This window comes from Falco biarmicus, chromosome 3, assembly GCF_023638135.1.
Source record: "Falco biarmicus isolate bFalBia1 chromosome 3, bFalBia1.pri, whole genome shotgun sequence".
In the NCBI taxonomy this organism is placed as follows: Eukaryota; Metazoa; Chordata; class Aves; order Falconiformes; family Falconidae; genus Falco; species Falco biarmicus.
The window spans coordinates 112,957,911-112,980,518 of NC_079290.1; the positions used below are offsets into that span (position 1 = coordinate 112,957,911).

At 41.1% G+C, this 22,608-nt stretch overlaps 1 protein-coding gene across 2 annotated transcripts in view; it reads left to right on the forward strand.

The window, feature by feature from the left end:
• Positions 1-15,105, forward strand: part of CTNNBIP1 (catenin beta interacting protein 1) — a 32,522-nt gene extending 17,417 nt beyond the window's left edge. For both annotated transcript variants that reach the window (XM_056332564.1, XM_056332563.1), the window contains 3 exons: positions 1,556-1,677; positions 2,171-2,261; positions 13,468-15,105. In XM_056332564.1, coding sequence (XP_056188539.1) covers positions 1,582-1,677; positions 2,171-2,261; positions 13,468-13,526 — 246 coding nt within the window. In that variant the 5' untranslated portion in view covers positions 1,556-1,581 and the 3' untranslated portion in view covers positions 13,527-15,105. The remainder of the gene's footprint in view (positions 1-1,555; positions 1,678-2,170; positions 2,262-13,467) is intronic.
• Positions 15,106-22,608: the final 7,503 nt, after the last annotated feature.

The window sequence follows — 22,608 nt, forward strand, 5'->3', positions numbered from 1 at the left end:
AACAAAAATACAGGATCGTTTTATTTCCCCTTCAGAAAGCAGTTTGCTGATTATAGCAAAAAAATACGATCACCTTGCCCAACTACAGGCTGCAAGTTTGCAAGCAGAACCCAAATGAGCATAATGGAGATCTTCCCGCTGGAAACGTATTCAAGTAGGACTAGTGATGTATCTTTCTCCACTTTTTACTACAGTTACCTTCATGCTAAGTAGTGTGTGTGGTAAAACCTAGCCCAGCAGCTGCTACTTAAGTTTGCATTACTTCTGACTCATGCAGGAGGGCCTAGGCATAATTTTAAACTGTTTCCACCCAGATTACTTTCCCTTAAAAGTAATAATGAAAATGAAGTGATGGGAGAGGTTTGGTTATGACTACCGGAAAACATTACATGGAAAACAGTGCTTGAACCGGCTGTGATACAGACTTCACTAAGCGTGCCTGTGTATGTAGTGTGTTCCCTTGGTTACTAAGGTTTCAGGAAAGCAGATTAGTAGCTTAGTATAGGACCAGACCCAGTTCTGTGAATGAAAACTAGTAGGAGACCTGTTCTGGAGTCACTTCATGGAGCTGTGCGTTGTGGAAGGGTGCCTGGCTTACACCTCCACCCATAGATTCCGTAGCGGGGATTAAGTTCCTGCAACATGCAGTACTTCTAAGAAGTTAGTTTAATTTGTTCCACTGCTGTACTAGTGTATTATTTGAAGCACAATTATTTTCTAAATTCGAAGGTAAGGGTTTTACTATTGTTGACTTAATAAACATGCTCCAAGATAATTTCTAATGGCAGCTGCAGTGTATGTCTGAGCATTTTTTTTGTTTTGGTAAACACCCTATTGTGGAACTTAATTACCAGATACTCGGACAACAAAGTATAATCATGCTCTGTGCTATAGAATTTAGAGAGCATAGTCTGTTTATTCCATAATGTAATTATTTGCTATTAAGGCAGGAAAGCAAAACTACAGCTTTTAAATGATAGGAGAAAGGATGATAAACTCTGCTCCTTCCCTGCTCCTCTTAGCTCTTCTTTCTCTCCAAAACCATTTAATATGTTTTATTAACTTTTCCAAGAGTGCGCTGGCCTCTTTTATATGATGTAAAAAGAAAAGAGATAAGAGAAAGAATGAAGAGTTTATTTTGTTCAGCCATTGCAGGCTTTATGGCTGTGCACCCTGCATCCTGTTTTCATACTGGTTATGTTGATTTATGGGAAAAACCCAAAACCCCAGACTCTTCTGTCAGGGCAATTCTTTCATCTGTGTGTTAGAATTCTCTTTTTCTATTCCTGCAGTAATGTTACAACAGCTAATGAGCTAGTAGGGATGTGAACATCAGCCTCTTTGAATGTTTGAGTTGCATATGTAAGGCCCAATTTAGCTGTTCAAATTTTTAAGGATTTCTCTGATGAAGCATGGGATTCTTTATTCCCCCAGGCTATTACGTGGTCTGCCCATCGGTGAAAAATGGGGGGTTTGGGAATCAAACCTTTCCTATTACTCTTATTATACCCCATTACCTATTTTACTTTGTCTTTTTCTGATCTTACATCTTCAGGAAATCCAGGAGCTGGCAGGAGGGGAATGAACCGTGAGGGCGTCCCCGGAAAGAGTCCGGAGGAGATGTATATTCAGCAGAAAGTGCGAGTCCTACTCATGCTGAGGAAGATGGGATCAAATGTAAGAGGCGCTGTCATAGCCGATATCTGTGGCTTTCCAGACAATTTTGTAGTAACTGGCATAGTGCTTACTGAGATGGGCAGGTGATGGTCTGGTTTTATCACTGAATTGTTTTAGCTGTCATTGATTTAACCATTATCTGCAGTTAAACAGAATTGATTATTTTTTTTTTAATATTTATAAGGATTGCGATGCCTGAAACGAAATCTGAGCATCTCATCATTTCTCTATATAAAGTTTTTTTCATTATTGGAAAACCAGCAAAATAAAGCAGCTGTTTTGAGGGGACTTTGCATCCCTCCACGAATGCATGATGTACCAGTTTGCTGCTGTGTCCTTGCTGATGGTATAGTTTGCACAGATAACAGTTGATTAAACTGTTGAAGAGGAGAATAGAGGCAACTGTGAAGTTTCTTACTGGGAAGTGGGAGATAATATCTTCAGTCTTTCTTCATTTTCCTTTTTTGCTGACTGACTCTCTGTGCATTTCCAGCTGACTGCTAGTGAAGAGGAGTTCTTGCGCACATATGCAGGTGTAGTGAATAGCCAGCTTAGCCAGCTTCCTCAACACTCAATTGATCAGGGTGAGTACTACATTTGTTTGCCTTGGGTTTATTTAATCTGTGAGAACAGTCTCGGAAAATACCAAATTTAGGTTCCTGTATTTGTCTAATAATATGCCGCGTACTTATACCCATCCTTCCATCTGGGATGTGCAAGTCATTGCCTGCTGTAATCTTTAGAGGAGGACTAGAGTGTATGTCGAACAGGCGGTTTTATTTTAAGAGGTAAAGTCAGTCTTGGCTACACCTGAGATTCATTAGGATTAAGAGCACTGTGAAACATTTTATTCTCCATGATAACTCAAAACACTGATGGCCAAAGTCCTGTAAACTAAATGCATGTATGTAGCTTCTACTCGATGTAATATGTGACATGATTGATTTTTTTGCTATAGGTGAAGTTAAAGTCAGGTATGCATAGGTCCCTGTAGTTCTGAGTGTGTTTTGCTGTATTCGGTATGGATCCTCTCCATAAGTCAATTTTGATCTAAATTTTTATATTTATTCTTAACCTGGACGTTGGTACCTAAAAAGGAACAAGACTGGGGGTGGCAAACACTTTCTTTGTAGGCTTCAAACTGGGAGTTTTGTAACAAAATAAAATGTCAAGTAGATGCAGATTTCTTGGGTTCAAAAGCAATTTTCTACACGGATGATAATTTAGTTACTATAACTCTAGTTGCTTGATAACACTTCTCTCACAAAATAAAATGGAATAGTCTATCAACATCTTTTGTTTTTCACATTTCCATGAATGTGGAAGTGCAATGTTGCTATTTCAGCAGAGAAGGAGGGAAAGTTTAGCAATAGGAGGAATTTGTTTCCCATTGCATTTCTTTAATTTGCACAATGTAATTAATTCTTGGACGGCATAGTAGATAAGAAGTAAGTTTACAAATCTGCTTTGGTTTGTTTAGATTCCCATTAAGGAGATGAAGTACCTGTTGCTTTTGCAAATCCTTTGCGGAAGTCTTGGTGAACAATTGTGTGGTGCTACTCTGTATCTACTAATCTCTTCTGAACCTGAATATTTCTAAATATTTTTTTTCTCCCCTTCACCGGCCTCATGCTGGATCACACCGACAATGTAGAATTTGGTACTGAAGGAAAATTGTTAGACTCGTATGCCAGAAGGTACTGAGTTGAGCAGAAATTCAATAGAGATCTAAGACATTTAGAAAACCATTAGAAACACAACCTGCACAAACTTGCTCTTCAGTTTTAAGCTTGTGCGTTCATTCCTCACATAGCTGGGGGTTGATGGAGATGGATATACTTGTATGTATTGGCTCAGAGTACTTAAACTTTTCTGCCAGTACAAAGTGAAAATTTGCTGGTTTCTCATAAAAAACCTGAGGCAGACATTCTCAGTTAAGACAGACTGTGTCTTAGTTGCAGTTGGCATTTTTCAGCATTATCCCTAAAGTAGTTTCATTTCTCACAAACACGTACGCTGAGTGACCTGTACTTTGGCAAAGGAGAGAGAATACAAAGCGAAGTCCCCACGGATGCTTTGTACAGCTATGCTCCTGCACCGCTTGATCTGACTTTGTTGTCTTAGTTGTCTGGTTTTATTGTCTGTGAAATTATATTTTCTCACTTTGCAGAGGGCTTTGGACACTCAAAAAAAAAGAATTTTGACATAAGTTTTAAATGTAATCAAAGGAGACACCAACAGTTAACTTAGTCCGCTTCTAGACTCGCTAGTCATGCAATGCAGGAAATGTAAGAGCTTCACACATTGTTCAAAAAGTTGTCTTTATCCCATGTTTGAAGAGATGCTAACTGATTTCCCTGTCATCACTTTCTTAAAGTCCTTGAAGCTTCTTAAAGCTTTTTCCATAGGGAACTGAAGTCCTCCCTGTTGATACTTGCTGTGATCTGATCTGAGACACTGCTGTCTTTACTGGGAGACTTGACCCCACATCTGCCTACCCACATTGTCTTGAAGCTGGTGGCCTGACCATTAGGATTTTTCTTGGTAGGGGGAAAAAAGAACAAAGAAAATAGATAAATATTTAGAGACGTGGGAAAGGATGTTTGTTCTTTTCATATTTGGATATGCCATCTCTCTAAGTTAAGAAGTGAGTAGCGTGACCAAATAAATGAGGATGAAGAAAGCTAGCCAAACCTAGCTTCACCTTTGGAGAAAGGTGAAGCTGTAGTATGCTGTATAGACATAAGCAACTATAATTTATTGTTCAGGACTTTGAATTCCTTAGAAATCTCTCCAGACTTCTAAGTCAGTTATGATAATCTTGCTCTTTGCTCCTAGGTGTGTGGCTCACGCAGCAGCAGTCATTGCTGTCTGCCTGCACCTTCTGCCATATCCTGGTGGTGGTGAAACAGGCAGGGTCGATTATGAAGGTTCTGGAAATAGAGAATGCAGATTGCTTAGGTGTCCAGTTTGCCATCCTAGGGGAGATTCCATCTCCACTAGATGGCATTACCTTGCGCTGAAAAACCCCGTCCCAGCCCACACACTGAGGTGCCAAAATGTTCTGGGTTCTTCAAGACTGCTTGAAGGAATTTTGTTCCCTGCTTTTCTGCTCTATCATTTAATCTCCTCTGGAGGATTTTTTTTTTCTCCTTTATGCGGCTTGCCTTACACAACAACTAAAAGGTATGTTATTTAAGGAGTAACTTACAAAGAGTTAGTATGTTAGTGGATTTCAGGCTTTTCTTCCCATAGTAGGACAGATTGCCCTTGGCCTGACTTGTTCCAGACCTATCTTTACAGTCATTTCCCTCCAGCAGGCACACAAAGAGAGAAAGCTGATTTCATACCCCCATTTTGTTCCAAAAAAAAGGGAATGACAATACTTGGCCTCAGCACTCTAAAAGCTTTGTTACAGACCTGCAGATTTTTGTGTGTCCCTTAAAAATGCTGTAGTCTGGCTCCAGAATTACAGGAAGGTTGGTTGGTTGGTTTGTTTGTTGAAAAGAGTATAGCGAATGGATGGTCTAGTATTTTTTAAGTGTATCACGGTCTCTATTACAATTTTTATGCTTTTGTTTGTTGTGCATCCATGAAATACTGTCTTGGAACAGCTGGCTGCTGCCCTCGTAGTAATTACCTGAGGTAGGACTGCGGAGCTTATTGCTGTATGGTGCTCCCTACTATGGTTTCTAGCAAAGATTTGTCAGCTTCTTTGTTGAGTCTATTTGTTTGACCACAGGGAGTCACTGCAACCTGCGTGTCCAATATGTATTTGCAGCAGCGAAGGTTGTGCTTGTCTCTGCTGAATTCAAGTGCTTGTGCCGTAAACCTTCAGTGAGCCTCTATTGATAACAGTATCTCTGACATTTGAAGTTCCTCCATGATACTCTGCTTATCATCTTAGGGTTTAGCAGTAGAAGTTAATTGCTGATTTTGATAAAGAAGCATCTTGGCATACATCTGTAATTTTTAAGCAAGTCTGAAATCTAAGACTCCCCTCAGCTTGTGCTTATTTTTATAGGAAAGACAAGAAATGAAACTATCTTTTTATTTCCCATCTTGCTTTTCAAAAGGAAGTAATCAGTTCAGACATACAGAATCACTGTGTTTTGGGATTGTTTACAGATCTCCTTTTACATTTGGAACACGTTCACTCTTGAAGCACCTACCATGTACGATGTACGCTGTTGAAGTGAATCTGTTTTTTCCTGATGGGAAGCTCAGAGTCACTCTGATTGCGTTACTGAGTATCTTTGTGTTAATCAGGTAATCGTGATAGTGTCCAGGGCTCTCTAATGTGCTGTAGCAGATACCAAATTGAAATTAGTACAGATCTTCCGAGTATGTGTTCTAAACTCTTGACATTCATAGTCGCAACATATGCTAGAGCAACAGATCTCTGAAGAGATCTGGCATTACCAGAATCTGTACTCTGCATGGTTTTGTTTCCTTGGTTGTTTTTTTTAATTCCAGCTCTATTTGCCCTTTCTTTTCAGTGTATTCTGGCATCTCAGGAAGTGCTTGGTCCCTCAGTGTGCTGGCTTTGAAACACCTCTCTAGAGATGCTGTTTCCCTAACATGGGATGCAGCGCACCAAGAGCAAGGAAAGTTTAGGCAATCTGGTTGTCTGGGTTCTGTTCGTAGCTTGGTATTTTCACTGGTTTTATTAGTACCTCGGCCTGTTCACCCATTCTTTTTTCCAGCTGATCCAGTCAGTTGTGCTGCATCCTTGACAGTTACAGCGTGTATCTGATGTATTAAGAAATACTTTTATTTAGCCGTTGAAAGGTGAGCTGCTAGCAGAGGGGATGAGAACTCAGTAATGCAGGAAAGCCTGAACAACAGTTGGAAAATTCTAAGCTGAAGTATTTAATACTTAAATTTGGTATTGAGACTAAACGTTAATGTCATGCTCACATCTTTTTTATAACCATTTTTTTTTTATCATTCCTGTACTGTTATTAACACCTATATGAAAATGCAAAATACAGGGCATTTTTCTTTACTCAAGGAGCTTTTTAGCTGACATCTGTGGGTTGGTTGTTGTTTTGTTTTTCTGGTTCCAAGGAACCTGAAGGCATCTCTGTTCAACCAGTGTATATGCTACAGAGTGGACATAATCATGAGCTTTTTGAGATATTAACACATTAGGTGTCTTCCCTGCATTGCAGCAGGAACTGAGGCAGCTCAGACTCATTAGGTTTCTTGAGCTTGAAATTATGAAATTAAGGCTTTCTCACGTATTTTTAATACGAGTGAAATGCCTCTCGGGAAGTTACATGCACAGAAGTATCTCCTGCATGAAACACATATTTCCCGTTTCCCAGTTCCTTACACTTGTAAATGGTAAGCTAGCACTTGCTTTCTTAAGTCACTGCTCTGGCAAATCTGTAAGTGGAAGCTGTGCAGCTAGTAAGCGTGATATGTGCATTATACTAAGACGGTGGAGATTACAGCTCTGTTGTTCCTATAGCAACAGGAGTGTCGTGCTGGTTCTTAAAGCAAGCTGGTCCCTTGGGGAGGGCAAAGCCGAGATGCAAACACATGCCTCAGCTAGGTCAGATGCATTCTGTGGATGGTAGGGCGTTAAAAATGAACCCAGGCTGCTTGTGGAGTTAGGAGGGGGACCATGCTGATGGAGTATTGGACAGTGGTGGAGAAATGGAGATAGAGCTCTTCTCAGTGTAGCTTTACTCTTTTGAACTCAATGCTCATTTTAACGTGCCTTTCCTCTCAACAGGGCATGCTGTAGTTTTAGAGTGCCAGACTAGGACACTAATGCTGGCAATTTCAGAGAAGAGTTAATGTTCAGAAGATAGTTGCTGGGAGGTGATGGAAGAAATGTGTGTATACAAAGATCTTGAGGGAAGTAAAGAATTATTTTTGTTTTGGCAGTCTTCAGAATTTCACGACAGGCTTAACCTCCTGATCTCTAAGGGCTTTTTGGGTTCAAATAATTTTGCAGGTGACTACAAACAAATCAGGTGTATGTATCTATTCATCATTCGAAGAACACTTGGGAATAGCAGCTGTTAGATGTCAGTTAGCGTCTTCCTTTGTGTTAAGGTAGCATGGATTCAATCAAGCTTGTACCCCGCTGGCTTGATGTCACTGTAGCTGCGTACTTGCTGTGGAAAGCATTACCTTCAGTCATCTCGGTGAAATTTTCTGAAATGTAGGTGAACTGGTTAGCAGCTGCATGTGCTGAGCTCAGTGGCTATCTATGGTCTTTGCTGCTGTGCAGTAAAGTCGTTTGACCTTCAGATCATCTTGGCTTGTGAGGACAGAAGTCCAGGTGGCATAAAAGAACTACCAAATTCAGCAATTCAGGCTGCTGCAATTAGAACATAATTGCAGTAGGATTTTTTGGGGAAGTTAGTGGGATAAGGCTGTCGCTATTGCTTTTTAAGATAGGACATAGGCCTACCAGTTAGTCATTGTTAATTTCTAGGAAGGATGAGGGTGGGAAAGTGTAGGCCAGAAGAAGTGGGAGAACTGTTTGCATGTCTGAAAGCTTGTGGCAATTGAGGCTTTGCTCATGAAAGAAGATAAGGGGATATTTTGTTGTGTATATGCAAGTCTCTATTTCAGAGCAGAAACGTGTGCCTGGAAGAGGAACAGCTGTGGAGAGAGAAGTTACACGTGTAGAAAGCAGGAGGTCAGGTATAAGTTTCATTGTTCTATACATTAATTACTGGAAGTGCAAAGCTCAGTAAAGGATGTGCTAAAAGTAAACATGGTTCACCATCCTATTGTCTTAGTTACAGGCTTTTGGCAATGTGCAGCTTAACTTTATAACCTGTGCTCTGCTTTTTAATTTTTTTTTTTAACTTGATTAGAAAGGAAACATCTATAGTGGGAGCCAAGTGAGACTGCAGCAGAAGTTCGGTTCCTAAGTACTTTAATCCCTGCTTTCCTTTCACCACACAGAAACCCCTGCTCTGTTCTCTGGAAATGAGCACAGGTGGCTGTAGAATTGCTTAATGAGCAGTCTTGTTAGATTGGTTTAATTTAGCTCTGGATATTTTGGGGTTGTAGGACTGGACCTGAACAAAACCTGCTTTTTGTGCTGATACATGTGGATGTGGACGACCTTTTTCTGGACAAAAGTTTTGTCCAGAAACCCAGGGCTTTTTTGATGCAAGACACCTTCAGACATAATCATGCTCCCGAAGTGGCTTCTGAAAAGTTGAAAGCACTAAGAGTATCCTTTTAATTTGTCTGCCGTGCTCTTACCCTTACTTGAGTTCAGCAGATTAGTTTTCCATTCTGTTTTCAGATCATTGCAATGCTGAGCTAAAACCAGTAGGACGTAGTGCCCTTCAAGAGATTGTGGCATTGTTATATTATAACTAACTTCTCGGCTTGTGGACGTGAAGGTATCTTCCCTTTTTGCAAGTCCCCTGAACAAATGGGTGCCAGATCTGGAAAATACAGCTGCCTTTTATGTCCCAGTCAAGAGTCACGGTGATCGTGAAGAACAAAGAAGTGCTGAATAATGAGCTGTCTCTTTCACTAGTGAATATAAAATAAGGCCACGAGGTACAATACCCAGAGGGCAGTGATACGTGCGTTGAAAGTGCCTGGGCTGACGTCTGGGAACCATCAGTTTTGGTGTGAAGTAGATGGTCCTGTTCACGCTAGCATCAGGTTTGATAGCCTGCGTGGCTGCTGTTTGGGTAAAGGATGTCTTCCTCCTTGCAGTGACGTGTCACCTTGCTAAGGGTAAAAGTCAATCTTTAATGTGGGAATAAAAGAAATCGACATAAGGTTGAGTCTTTGCTGCAAGTTGTTGTTCTGTTGGGTGTTATGCCCTTGGGTTACCCACCCGCTTACTCATCTACCTAGAAGGTGGTATTATCTTTTATTTGATAGATCAAATTGTCTTTTTAAAGGCAACTGCCTGAAGCTCTTGCAGATGCTGGGTTGCATGTAATTCCTGCAAATGAAAACAGTGGTGGTTCTACCAAATAACTAAAGGAACCAAGGAGGGAGCAGGAAATAATATTGTTCAGAGTTGTGTATAAAATCCATTCTTTACTAAACTTGTTTCAGACTGTACCATGATACATAGAAATATATTACTTCTAATCTTTGTCTTTTTTTTTTTTTTTAATTCCTTTCTGAAATTAATAGCTAAACCCCCTTTGCCACCTCTGGTCTTCACTGCTATCCTGTTTGTTCCTGTATATTGTTTTGCTGCTCCCTGGTGTTCTGGCAGAGCTTTCTAACTTTGTATTGCCATCAGATTTCATCGGTATACAACTACTTTTCTGTTCCAGGTTTGTTTATGAAAGTGCTAAGTAAAATCAGTGCAAAGGCCAACTGTTGAGAAAGTTGTAATCTCCTTTCCAGCCTGATGATCATCTTTTCAAACACAATTCATAATCTTTCCTTAATGAATTGTTTACCCACCTTGCTCCTTGCACTGATTGCCCATCTTAATTTAAAAGGCACCATATGGGAAACTATGTTTTATAAAATGCTAAAAAACATCGGAGAAGGAGCATGCTTTTTGATGATGATATTATTCTAAAAAAAAATATGCACTTTGTTCACTAATTCAGGTAACTGAAAACTGTAGTTACTGTAATTACATCGGTGGTAAAACAAGGGTAGTGCACACTGACTGTGCGGATAGCTTTGGCTGTGAAAGACCAAAACCTTGAATTCTAGACCCATCCACTGTTCTACTTCTTCCTTTAGGATGCATGTAATAATAGTTCAGTAGTACTATAGGTATTCGAGAATTTTCCACACTTCTGTGTTCTTTATCGTAGTCTTGCTTTTTCCTCTAAATAGCAGAACGCTGGTTTAATATTTGGCTTTTTCTGGTTACCTGTTGCAATGACAAGCTGTTTCTTGTGCTCCCTTCTCTTTCCCTACTCAGAGGCCAGGCAAATGGCAAGTTATCAGAAGTTCCTATTGACACTGGTACCAAAGCTGTGCCAGATGGGCCTAGAAAATTAGAACAGGAGCTAGCTGAGTGTGAAGCCGCTCTTCAGTGATAGCTGTTTTGATTGTGAAAGCCAAAACGAACTGCGGAATTCCCGGCATCCTTTGTGCCCAAAGCTATTTCTGCTCATCATGTGTTTTAAACGGCTGTGTGCTCGCACAGAGGGCTGCGTGCAGGAACCGTGCTGAAAGCTGGAATTGTTCAGGACGGGCAGAAATAGTGACCTGGCTGTTTGTGGGCTTGCAGGAATGTCTGGAACGAAGGTCTCTTTTCTGCGTGAAGCTTGCAAGGATGCTTGTAAGAATATTTTTTCATATTTAGACTGTAGGAGGGGGGTGACCCCAGGAAAACAATCAGCATCTGTTAAGTAATCCGGTTCATCGTGTGTGCTGATGTGACGTCATCTGTGATGCTGCGGTTGCTAGGCTACCCCAGCTGCGTGGGGCTTGCACAGCAAAGCCTCTGCTCTGGAGGGGATGCATGTAAAGTACAGCGGCATAGGTTGTGCTTTATGTGCGCTTGCTTGCTTAATGCTTCCAAGTGTCATTATGCCCCCTTTTTATATCACAGAAGTGTTTCTCAGAATTCCCATAAATAAATCCTTCTTTTTGTAGAGTCTAGTAGTCCTTATGCATTTAAAAAAAAAAAGTCATCATGGCAGCCTTTTAATTCAGAGCTGGATCCTAGTGCTATATATCATTTATGTTTTGATCAAGGAAAAAACAGTTTGTGGAGGAGATGAAAAGGGAGATGACTTCAGGGCTTCTGGGTGCTGGCAAGAGAGTGCATCAGAGCAGTTTTTGATGTAGTTGTGTAAGATGGGGGCCTGCATATGAAAAACAAACTACTGCTTGGTCCTTAATATTTTGTCCTTTTGAGTACGTATAACAAATAGATTGTGAAGCGTATAAAAATAAATGTAGTGGCATTTAAGAAGCATTGGTTTGGTTTTTAAGTATATCAGCGAGGGCAATTTACAACCTTCTGTTCTTCCCTGTTTTTTAGCCACTTCTCCTTTGTGCAACTAAGGAGCAAATTAGATAACCGAGAAATGGAATTCATATAATTAAAACAGATGAGGAATTTTTATTAGTCCTCTCTCTTTCACCTTGCATGCAGGTGTAGAGGCAGAATTTGCTTGGGGCACAAAGTTGAAATCTGCTTCTTGATACGCTTCAAGTAAAAGACTTGAAGGAGAATTTTTACATGCTGGTGCTCCGTCCAAGTTGCGTTTGAACTTTCCAAACGCCAATAAGAGAATTCTGTCAACCCGATATGAGTTACCTGACTGGGACGGGCAGTCAGTGTTGCTTTTGGCTTTTCCTACTTCGTTGTCTAACCCTTTAGCTTTTTCAGAAGCTTTGAAGAAAAGCTTATTAAGCAAAACTATCCCAAGTAGATCAAATTAATTAATGAAGGGGCAAAATGGTCGTTGTGAGTCATCTGTTGCACTTAGAATGGAAGAAATAATTTTTAGAAATTATTTACACTGACTGGAGGATTCTTCATATTTTCTAATCAGTTATCTGTTAGGGGATCCTCAGATGAAAGAAAGCATTTACTCTTATCTGACTTTTTTGGGAATCAAATTTTTACCAGAAATTAAAAACATTGCACTCAGCCATTCAGGGTTGTTTTCCAGTTCTTGTCTAGACTGGAGATACAGATTTAAACCACTGCTTTGGCACTACTGTATGATGTATTTTTATTTCCATATTGTCCTGAAGATGTTTCTCATTAAGTGCCTGTTAGGCACTATATGCTCTATACTTAGGAAGTCCAGAGACCGGATTTTTTTTTTTTTTCCTGAAAATTTCAAGGTATCTTTTTGAAGAATGAGAGCGTAGCGTGGAATATTCTTCACAAGCCTTTATCACATTTCTCAAGCCATTCAGGTCTTTCTGCTATAAATGCCCACTTGAAAGACCACACAAGTTTGCGGAGACATGAAGATGGTTAGGAGAAGGTAATTAACATCTTTCTGTGCTTAGGGGACATGAGTTTTGATGGTAATTATATGCAGTTGATAGCCTCAATTGGAGAAAAAAAAAATCCAATAACTGCGAAAGTCCACACACTGAATTCTTATGGAAAAGATTTCTTCAGGCTAGGATAAAGGCATTACATAGCAAAGCTGTGTCTGCTCCCTGGGCCAATGGAAGCCTTTAGTTCGAAAGAAAATACTGCACTGCCGTTAGAGAATGGAACATTTTCAAGACACTTTAGTTTATAATGGGTGTTTAAGTGATTTTCAGTGGGAGGAACAAGGCAAAAACCTTTCAGCTGGCCTATTAAAAGATTTTTTTTATTCTTAAAAGTAAAGACTAACGAATATCTACATTTAAAGATAAAGTAATGAATATCTGGGTGTCACTTAAAAAGGACAGTGTGATGTGTAGAGCGGGCAGCACAAGGTTTATTGAACAGCTGAGTTCCTCATAGCAGAGGAGCTCAGTAAGTCTCTCAAGCAGTGCCAGAGTTTGGGGGGTGGGGGAATGCTATCTGCATGCTTGTGATGACAATCCTATGAATTATTTTTCTTTGTCTTGCTGCTTAGAAATATGTGACAGCAAGGAATTCTTGGTTTTCTTTAAAAACAAACGGGTTTCCTTAGGCTTGCAAAGGAAAGTTTTAAACCTGCTGTTCAAATGTTTAGACTGCTTCAGGTTGCAGTCCCAGAAGAACACAGCTTTCTCTTCTTTCTGTCCTCTCTTTCCTTTCCTCTTGATTTTATGGATGTGTAGGATGACAGTTTGGGTACTGCATCTATCTGCTGTTCTGTAAAGGAAGCAATTACGGCACATGATTTCCTGTATCCATTGTTGTTACAGGTGCTGAGGATGTCGTGATGGCATTTTCCAGATCAGAGACAGAAGACAGAAGACAGTAGCTACAGGATACGTGAACAACACAGAACTGGAGAGGACAGTGAGATTCCTGAAGATAACAGAGGAGGATGGCTGAGCGTTAATGTTTCTTTGCCCACCCTAATTGTTCCTTGGTATTCCTTCTCCTTTGTAATTTTGTTTCCCATTGCCCAACCCTCAGAATGCATCTCACAGCCATCTGTTCCTGTAAGCTTTTGCTGCTCAGCTGGGCTGTGTTAATTAAGGACAAACCTAAAGGTGTAGTTGTGATTGGCTTGAAGGGACAGGCTGTGATTGGCTAAAGGAAGACGATTTTTTCAAACTTGACCAATGAAAATCTTTTACCTTGCATTTTATTGTATATTTTACGGAAAGTCTCTTGACATCCTACTTCTAAAGCAGCTTTTCATGCTGTGGTGCTTATTTAGGTCAAACTTGTGAATTTGAGGAGGGTTTGATTTGGCTGCCTAGAATTGGAAGCAACTTGTGGTTGGATGGCGATGCGAATGCTTTCTCTTCAGTTGGCTTGCAGGTATTTTGCTGACTTCAGCGTTTTCACTGCAGAAAGCTGATGTTTTGGTGCATTGGTTATTTCTTTATACTTACTGACTTGGGGGAAAAGACAAATGTGCTTTGCAATATTTATTACACCTACACACCTATAAATGCTTGCTTTGGGGGGTTTGGTTTGGTTTTTTTGATTGGCTTTGAAACCATGTTCTTGATTTCCTGTTGGCTGCAGTGTTTCTGATGCAATCAGTTTTTCCATGCTCATCTGCTCTGTGGCCTCAAGCTCTTTCGGGAGCATGTGTCGAAAGCATATTTAGTTCAATAAGTCTACCTGTTTAAGCTGGAACACGGAGATCACCAGCCGCTCTGTGCTACTGCGTGGGCTGTACCATGAACTCCTGGTGGACCTGGCTGTTCAGGTGGCTTCTCTCTTTGCTTCTGACAGAGGAGCTGTAGATGTTTTGCAGGAATTGCAAGAATGAGGTCTATGGCTGTGACATGAATTTGCCAAATTTGTATAGAGAATATGTGAACTTGTTTAAAATACTACATATGGTTCCACTTTAACCCTTTAATTGCTGCACAAGACTAGCTCTCACGTAAGGAAAAAATAACGGTCATTAACTTAAATCCAACTTGCACTGGGCTTTAATAAACTTAAGTTTCTAGTCACTTGAAAAACTGGATGTAGTTTGGCTCCTTGCAGCTGTTTGGTGATATGGAAATTGTCTGGATCCTAAGATAATACCATGTTCTTTAGGCACTGCTCCAAGAGGCAGTGGTGCTGTGTTAAGCTGTCCAGTAGTGAGTGTACAGGTAACGCTCAGGTTAACGCTCCTAGTTGCAGGGCCTTAAAACACACACGCGCCATTTACAAACTGAAAAACCTGCAGTGAAATTCCCGAAGTGCACTGACTGTTCAGGAATCTGCACATAAAATTTCTCGCACTGCTGCCTAAAACCTAGGACTTCATTTTCTCTCATATGTGCAGGTAATTTCTACAGTACTTCTAAGATATTTTTTTTTCTTGTGGGTTGCACTGACTTTAAGATGTTTGCAAAACTCTATTAAAATGAAACTCCATTCACCTGTTTCTGCTTTCTTTCATATGGTTGTTAATTATTTGAAGTAACAATTCCAGAATCTGAGTGTGACAACATGACCGTTTTCATGGCAAGAAATTATGATGACAGGATGCTGTTATGGTCTCCAAATGGGGAAAAAGCCTGAGAGAAACCATGGAATACGTATACAAAAGGAAGAACGGACTTGCAAGCACAAGGAGGGAAATTATCTTGAACAAATAAATTCTGTGTAATCACAACAACTGTACATCTATTTATGAAAAAGACCCTTCTGCTTCAGGTGCAGCTTTGTAAAGTTCAATGTGAAAGTAAATCTTTTACCCCTGTTTGTTGTGGCCGGATAAGAAATTTATTTTTTACCAGGAATGAGCCCAAAAGATTCTTTGAATTTTGACCTGGTTGCCTAAAAGGCACTTTAATTTTATCTTCGGTGCAATGGGGGGCAGCCCTTAAAGGGTTAATTTAAGGGGATACGTGTATTTCTGCTGGCTGGGATGAATGGGCTGGATTGTGGTGGCCTGTCAATTGTCAAGCTAACATGCATCCTCCGTGTGTATCTATGGCATTTCTGAGCTGTTAAATCTTTTCAAGGAGAAAAGTGAAGTGTTTATGTCGTTTGATCTTTTCACTAAAAATGTAACTGTTGGGGGGGGGGGAAATACAGTTTTTAATAGCTACTCTTGTTTCTTATTGATTTATTATACTGTTAAACCATCAAATGGAAAGAAAATACTTGCTTCGCCTCTGTGGAAGACTTCCATGTAGACTCCAAAGTTGGACTCTCGAGTAGTATGTTGAGAAGGATATATTGAAAAAAGCCACGTGTTGTATGACAACATGATTTGGGATTCAGAAACTGGAGGAGATGTAGTCTCGTGGGAATATTTGTGCTTGCTTTGTTACCGGTGTGCTCTCCCCCTCCCCACTGGTGATTTCTTAACTCTTCTAGCCCTGGTTTGAAGTTATCATAAACCATTTGTGTATAAATCAGGGAGAAATTAGTGGCAAAAGGGGCTTTCCAATATTCCCTTGTTTTATTCTCAGTATTTATCTTCTTGCTGTGAAAACTAAACCTCGATTACAACTGCCGAGCCCAGATTAATTGGGAGAGTAACCTGCACGCAGTACATCAGCATGGTTGACTTATTTATTGCACATACAAATTTCTCTTTACCTTTGTGCTTTTGTTTTCTCAAGCACACCATTACTAATAAAAATAAGGAATCCATTGTTTTAGAGGTCAGAGGTGTAAGTACAGGTCTAAATTGAAACGCATTTGTAAATGGAAAAGGCTGTATGGTTCAACTACCAACCGAATGGTGCTTAAGGCATTCAGTAAGGGAGCATAAAAGCTTTAGAGGCATCTTCCAAAAAAGTACACATCCTTTGGGTGGTCTTTTTGGGAGACGTGGTCCTTTAGATACTCAAAATGTGCTGTTGTACTTGTTTTCTTACCAAGCTTATCCCCTGCCTCTCCTAACACGCTGTTTTTGACAGCTTGAGGAGAAGATGCAGAGCCCAGTCAGGTCCTCTTCTGCCTCTCTGCAGATGGGTAGCGATTGCCAGCATTGCCACTGGGATGCCACCAGTCTTTAGGCCTTTAGATTGAGTCTCCCAAGTCCTGAATGAAGTAAGCCGTGGAGTAAGAGAACATGTGAGCTGGTGGCACCGGAACACTTTGGAAGGAGCTATTGCCTGAAGGAAGCTGGACCACTAACAAAATAAAACAAGCCTTTCAGGTTTTTTTGTTCCTGTTCCTAAGGTGAGTAGTTACTGTGAGTTGTCCTCTTGGCTGTTCGGTGGCCTGTATGAAAGTTTCTAGTGCTTTGCCATGAAATCTGTTTCAATTCCCTAACATCTGTGTTTCTAATTCAGCAGCAGCCTAAAGAGTTCTGGTGAAGGCAAAAGATTAAATGGGCCATGAAATTCGAAGACCCCTGTCACCTATAGGAGAGATTGTCCTAAATAAGACTTCAGGGTCGTATGTGGGATAAATTTCTACAGCTATTGAGAATCCGCTGTAAGAAGAGCGGTGCCATGTCTAAAGTTATCAATGTTTTATAATGCAAGAAGAAGGAAAAGAAAAAAAGACCAAAAGTTGAAAGCTTTGAATCAAATAGATATTTTATTTATATATATATATATATATATAATGTGTTAGAAATTATTTTATGAAAGACATACTGGGTGTCTGGGCAATGAGGGGAATGTATGATTTGGAGTAGTTTAACATGAGTCCTTCATCTTTCTTTTTCACCTCTTGCCTCCTAAAGGACTGTGTGGCAGAGCCGACAGCAAAAAAGGCTGCAGGGCACTGGGACCAGCCAAAACTAACAGTGCAGTAAGCACAGTTTCTGGAGGTTTAAGAAATCTTCAGTTGTATTCAGTCTCTACAAAAGAAAGAGTCCTTAGTGAGTAAGCATCTTTTCTTCCCTGCTACTCATTAATAACAAAGTGTTCCAAAGCTCAGTTATTAATGAAGAGTTTTTAAGAAGCTCTGTTAAAACTGCAGAATAGTTGTTTCGGGTGTATGAGTAACAGGAGCACTACAGTTTTGCACAGCTGCTGCCTTGGTGGGACATGTGCTGGATGCAGTTGATTTTTCATCTGACAGCAGTACAGTATACATCCAGCCTCAGCATCAACCCGTTCAACACTTGAATGCAACTGGACCTATTTGTTCCTCGGCGGCGCAGTCAGAGGTGTGTGGTGTATGCCAGGCAAATCCTTCCCTGTTCGCAGCATCAACAGGAAATAAATTTTATTTTTAAATTTCTTTTAGGTGAAATGTTTTCACTTATTTCACCTTCTGCTGCGGTGTAGCCTTAAGGATCCTGTCCGTTAGGCCTGGATGAATTATTTCAGTAAACTAAGGCAATATGAATGGCCTCACACAAAACAAGCTTTTAAAGGTGTTAAAATATGTCAGATTTTTGGTAATCGTGAGCCTGGCGTAGTGCTGATGGGTGTTTCTTGGATAGACTCTTTTTTTGCAGCCTCAGGTGTAGTGCCGTCAGTTTGCTTAGTGCTTGCATCCTGCAGATGTGGTGCGCTGCGTATCTGACTCTTTGGAGCTGCGGGAAATGGGGCACTTGATCGCTGTGGTGGTTCTGGACCTGCCTTGGACCTGCTGCGTAAATACAGCAAGTCTGTACAGACCCTGTGCGCTACAGTTGCCCTTGAGCCACCTCGTTACTGATGCTTCTCCCAGTTTTACAGATATAAAAGTGCTGTATAACAGGGAGGAGCATTGTTACTACTTACCAAGGTAGGAGAGGAGCTTGGATCTATCCCCTGTTGGACCCGTAGGTTCCCATACAAAGACAGAAAAGAAATCACCTACTGTCCTCTGAGCTCTGCTTTCATTTTCTCTGCAGCTGAGTTGCCCTGAGCAGAATTCCTGCGGTATGCTATAAACAGCCTGGCTAGTTTCCTTTGCAGCCTGAGGCACTTCAGTTTTGGGGATTGTTTATTTTGGAAAACAGAAGAAAAAAAAATGTGAAGCTTATAATCTGGCTTGCTTACAAGCTGCCTCATGTATCAGCATGAAATACTTATATGCGCTGAGCATTTTGCTGTCTTGACATTTTCTAGGTTAATTCCCCTTGCTACTAAATGCTAATCTGTGACCAGGGGCCCGTGAAACTCAGAAAATAAACTTTCAGCCTTTGTTTTAACAGTGATAGTACTAACTCCAGGCCAGGTGTGGACTGATGCATCTCTACTTTTCTTTATCGTCTTAGACGGTCATTGCTGCCCTTTTCTGATGCAGCTACAAAGAGAGCAATCCCTGCAGGGTCTGATGAAGATCCTGTCTGTGCCCGTGCCAGGAGGTGCTGGAGGCGCTCAGCACAGCTCCCCCAGTGTGTCATGCATGTGCTGACTACACAGCACCTGAGCTCTTTGGACCTTCCCAGAGAAAAAGTCCCTTTACCCACTCTGTAAGTAATAAGGGTGATGAATAACTAATTATTTTTCCAAGGTTGTATAATACTTCTGATTAACCTTGTTACTTTAAGTTGGTTGAGCTGAATCCTAAGTCTCTATCTGCGTTCTAAGTTGAGACAAAATATTAGGGACCCATTTAGCTAGATTTATGTTTGATTAGGTATTTGTGTTCTTGGCATAACTGTTAGGTTTTTAGCCCCAAGCAAAGTGTCGGTTTTCTGTGTTTTACTTGCATTACATGCCACTTCTGTATAGCTAATTTCAAATTTCAGAAGTCACAAATCATAATTAAGTTATTCAAGCATGCAGAGTTTGCTGCTTACACCACAGTCCACATGTTACCACATAGAACACATTCCTGTTTTACAGTGAGGCGAAAGTAATTTTACTACTCGGATAGGGCCATAATTCGGTACTCTCCAGATGCTTGCAATATTCCAACTGATGGAAGAAACAAGAGTGATCTGAAAATATCTTTCCTGAAATGAGGGGAATTTTTTGAGATGAGCGTGGTTAATAAGTTCATGTCAAGGTTTGAGGGAGAGATACACCAGAATGAGAACGTGGCTCCGGAACCTTGCTCTCTAGCTATTCTATCTGTGGGGTTTTGTTTCAAGCTGCCACAAGAGCTCAGAAGTTGCTTTTGTTTCCTGCCCTTGGCCTGTTCCTTCAGGGAAGCTAGGTGCGTAATTGTGGTCCAGGAGCGCAGAGCAACTTATGACTGGAACTGAAACAGCTTCATCATGCCTAGTATGGTCTCCCTGCTTTGCCACTGCAGGTTTGAGGGTTTGGTTTTGGTTTTTTTGACTGTGAAGGCATGGAAAGTTTCCGTGATTTCAGAGGAGGGATACTGCCTCAGAAGAGAGCAGCTTGGGATGTAATTTACAGCCATACATTTGTCCCATGGAGTAGGAGCATGCATGAAGTTAGTCCATCATGGAATGACATAGAGGTTTGTGTTGCTGCTGACTGTGCTCAGTAATTCATTTTCAGCTTTACTTGTGTGACCTTCTAATTGGAGGGCACGGTAAATTGCATTGAAAGTGATTGGAGTGGGCAGTGGTAGCCAAGCGTTTTCCTTCAGTCTTTTGTCATGTATCTCAAGTGCCTGCAGCAGAGGGACATTAGCTGTTCGTCGCCTGATGGATGCCTGCAGTTAATGCCTGAAGTGTGTGTCTGATGCCTGGTCACAGTGAGGCATGGAGTTTTCTCATGCAAGCAGAACAGTCCACAACATAGTCTGTCCTCTGTGGTTTGTTTTTTAATGGCTGGATTCTGCTAGATCGCTGGTGTGTGTGAGGAGGAAGATGGGGGCAGGTCAGAAATGGATGACTTTCTGTAGGTGGAAGCATAAGTGGAGGATTCAGCCTCTCTGTTGTATTCTTATAAGCTTCTTTGACCCTGGAGAAAGATGATAATTAAACCAGACAGAATCTTAAGCTTTTGATTTGGCTTGTTAGCAGCACCAGACTTCACAGTCTCCCTCTCAAAGGAACTGTGCTGCATGCTGGTTCTGTAGCATGCTTAGCTGCTTGTACCATATGGGTGTACAGTACAACCTTTTGTTTTAGTCTGGCCTTGACCTTGAGGTCATAGTCTTCTGAAACTAAATGGGACATATGGACTTACCCTGGCTGGTGTAGCTACATGATCATTTTTACTTGATTTTTTTTCTTTTTCTCTCCTCTCCCTAAATGTAGCAAGGTCTAGATGTCAGAGGATTGGAGTAGTGCAGGGAATTAAATGAAGTCTTTTCACTTTCAGTGCCATTGTCGAAAGGAGGAGGAAAGGCTTAGATAACTGAGAAGTGTTTAGATTCACTACATACTAGTGACAAACAGGAAGGGCTTCCTAAGGGTTTTGCAGACCCCCAAAACAGCAGAGCTCAGAGAAGTACCTGCTCTGGTTAGTAGAGTGGCACGGTAAGCTGCTATGTAGGCAAAGATTCACAGCTCTTTTCCTTCTGTAGAGGATGTCCTTTTCCCTGTCCTTAGAGGTGTAAATAAAAGCACTGTGGTTAAGTACTGGTGAGATGGATAACACAGAATGAGGTCTTTGACAAGTAAGATCCTAGACTTGGTAGTGCTTACAGCTTAAACCCAACACCTCTAATTCAGCTCAGATGGAAGGAATGTGAAATTAAACTGCGTCAGGTTGCTGTAGAGCAAAGCCGCAAAAATGCCGCTGAAATACAAGTCCTGTTAGGTAGATGCCACTTAGGGATCATAAGCAATGTTCAGTCTGCAGGATTGGGCACTGACTTAGTTGAGCTTCAGCCACAATTAAATTGGTTCTGTAATTCAAAAATGATGTATACTAACATCTTTGCAGGAGAGGCCACGCTGCTTTTGTGATCTGGTGGATAGTGTGTTCTGCCACCTGGGTAGCAAGAAGGGGTCATGTGTGTTGTTCCTTTAGCTTCCTGTCTTGGCAGAGTGCAGAGAGTCGGTTCCTGCCTGGACCTGAATAAATCTCTATGAAGGTTGTTAGCACCATTCTTGCTTAGAGCTACTAAAAAGAGAGGGGGAGCAGTAAGGGGGGAAAAGAGAGAGATTAAAGGGGAAAACCCAGTAGGTTATAAATGCGTTTTCCTCTGTGCTGGAGGTTAAATAATATTTTATGCATGTGACAGATACTGTGATTAAGGAGCTGTCAGGCAGAATGGGAGCTGGGCAGCAAAGGGAACAGAGATGCTTGAGGGAAAAGGCTATGGAGATGTTCTAATGCTGAACTCTCTTGTGCATATCTAGTGTATGATGTGTGGCTTTGTGTGCCTTTCACTGAAAAAAAAATGGCTGTTCTGCAGATATTTAGGGTTTTATTTTTTCCCTCTCCATTGCTCAAGTGCCTTTTCTAACTGAGAAGTCTTGCTGGTTACTAATGACATTACTTTAGAAAATGGTCAAAAACTCTAATCCACACTGCTACCTCAGGGTCTAGGATTGAGGCTGTAGAATGGCATATGATAATCTTCTACATAAGCCATGGCTTTAACAAATGGAAGAGATGGCCCATTGTTCCATTTATCCTGTTTACTCTGCTGCAGAAAGACAGGCTCCTGTGCATCTTGCTCACTTGGAGGACTTGGTCATTGCAGAGCCTCTGGAGTTTTAGCTGTCGTCATATACCTCCTGTTCAAATCAGCGAAAACTGGGCACTCAGACTAATTTTTAGATCAGGTCAATAAATACTTGACCTGTAGTGAGTTGTGTTTTATTGTAATGTTACACAGACACCAGTTGTTCCCAGAGGCTGCTCCTCGCACTGCACGAAGCTGCCTGTAAGCTGGGCTTCAGACAGGATGATATGCCTGTCTCATCTCATAAGCTTTTTACTTCCACTCCATGGGCAATGTGTCATTGAAGCAGCAGTAAACATGGAGAAACGTGTGCTGTTAGAATGCAGGGCAAAGCGCTGTACTTCAGCCATTTAGCACAACGTGGGATTTACAGCCCCCTCCCCACTGCCTTTGCAGATGTGTCATTCCGCTTGTGCAGCTGGTCCACTTTTGACAGACGTAAAAGAACAGCAGGTAGACTAGAAGGAGAAAAGTTCAGAAGC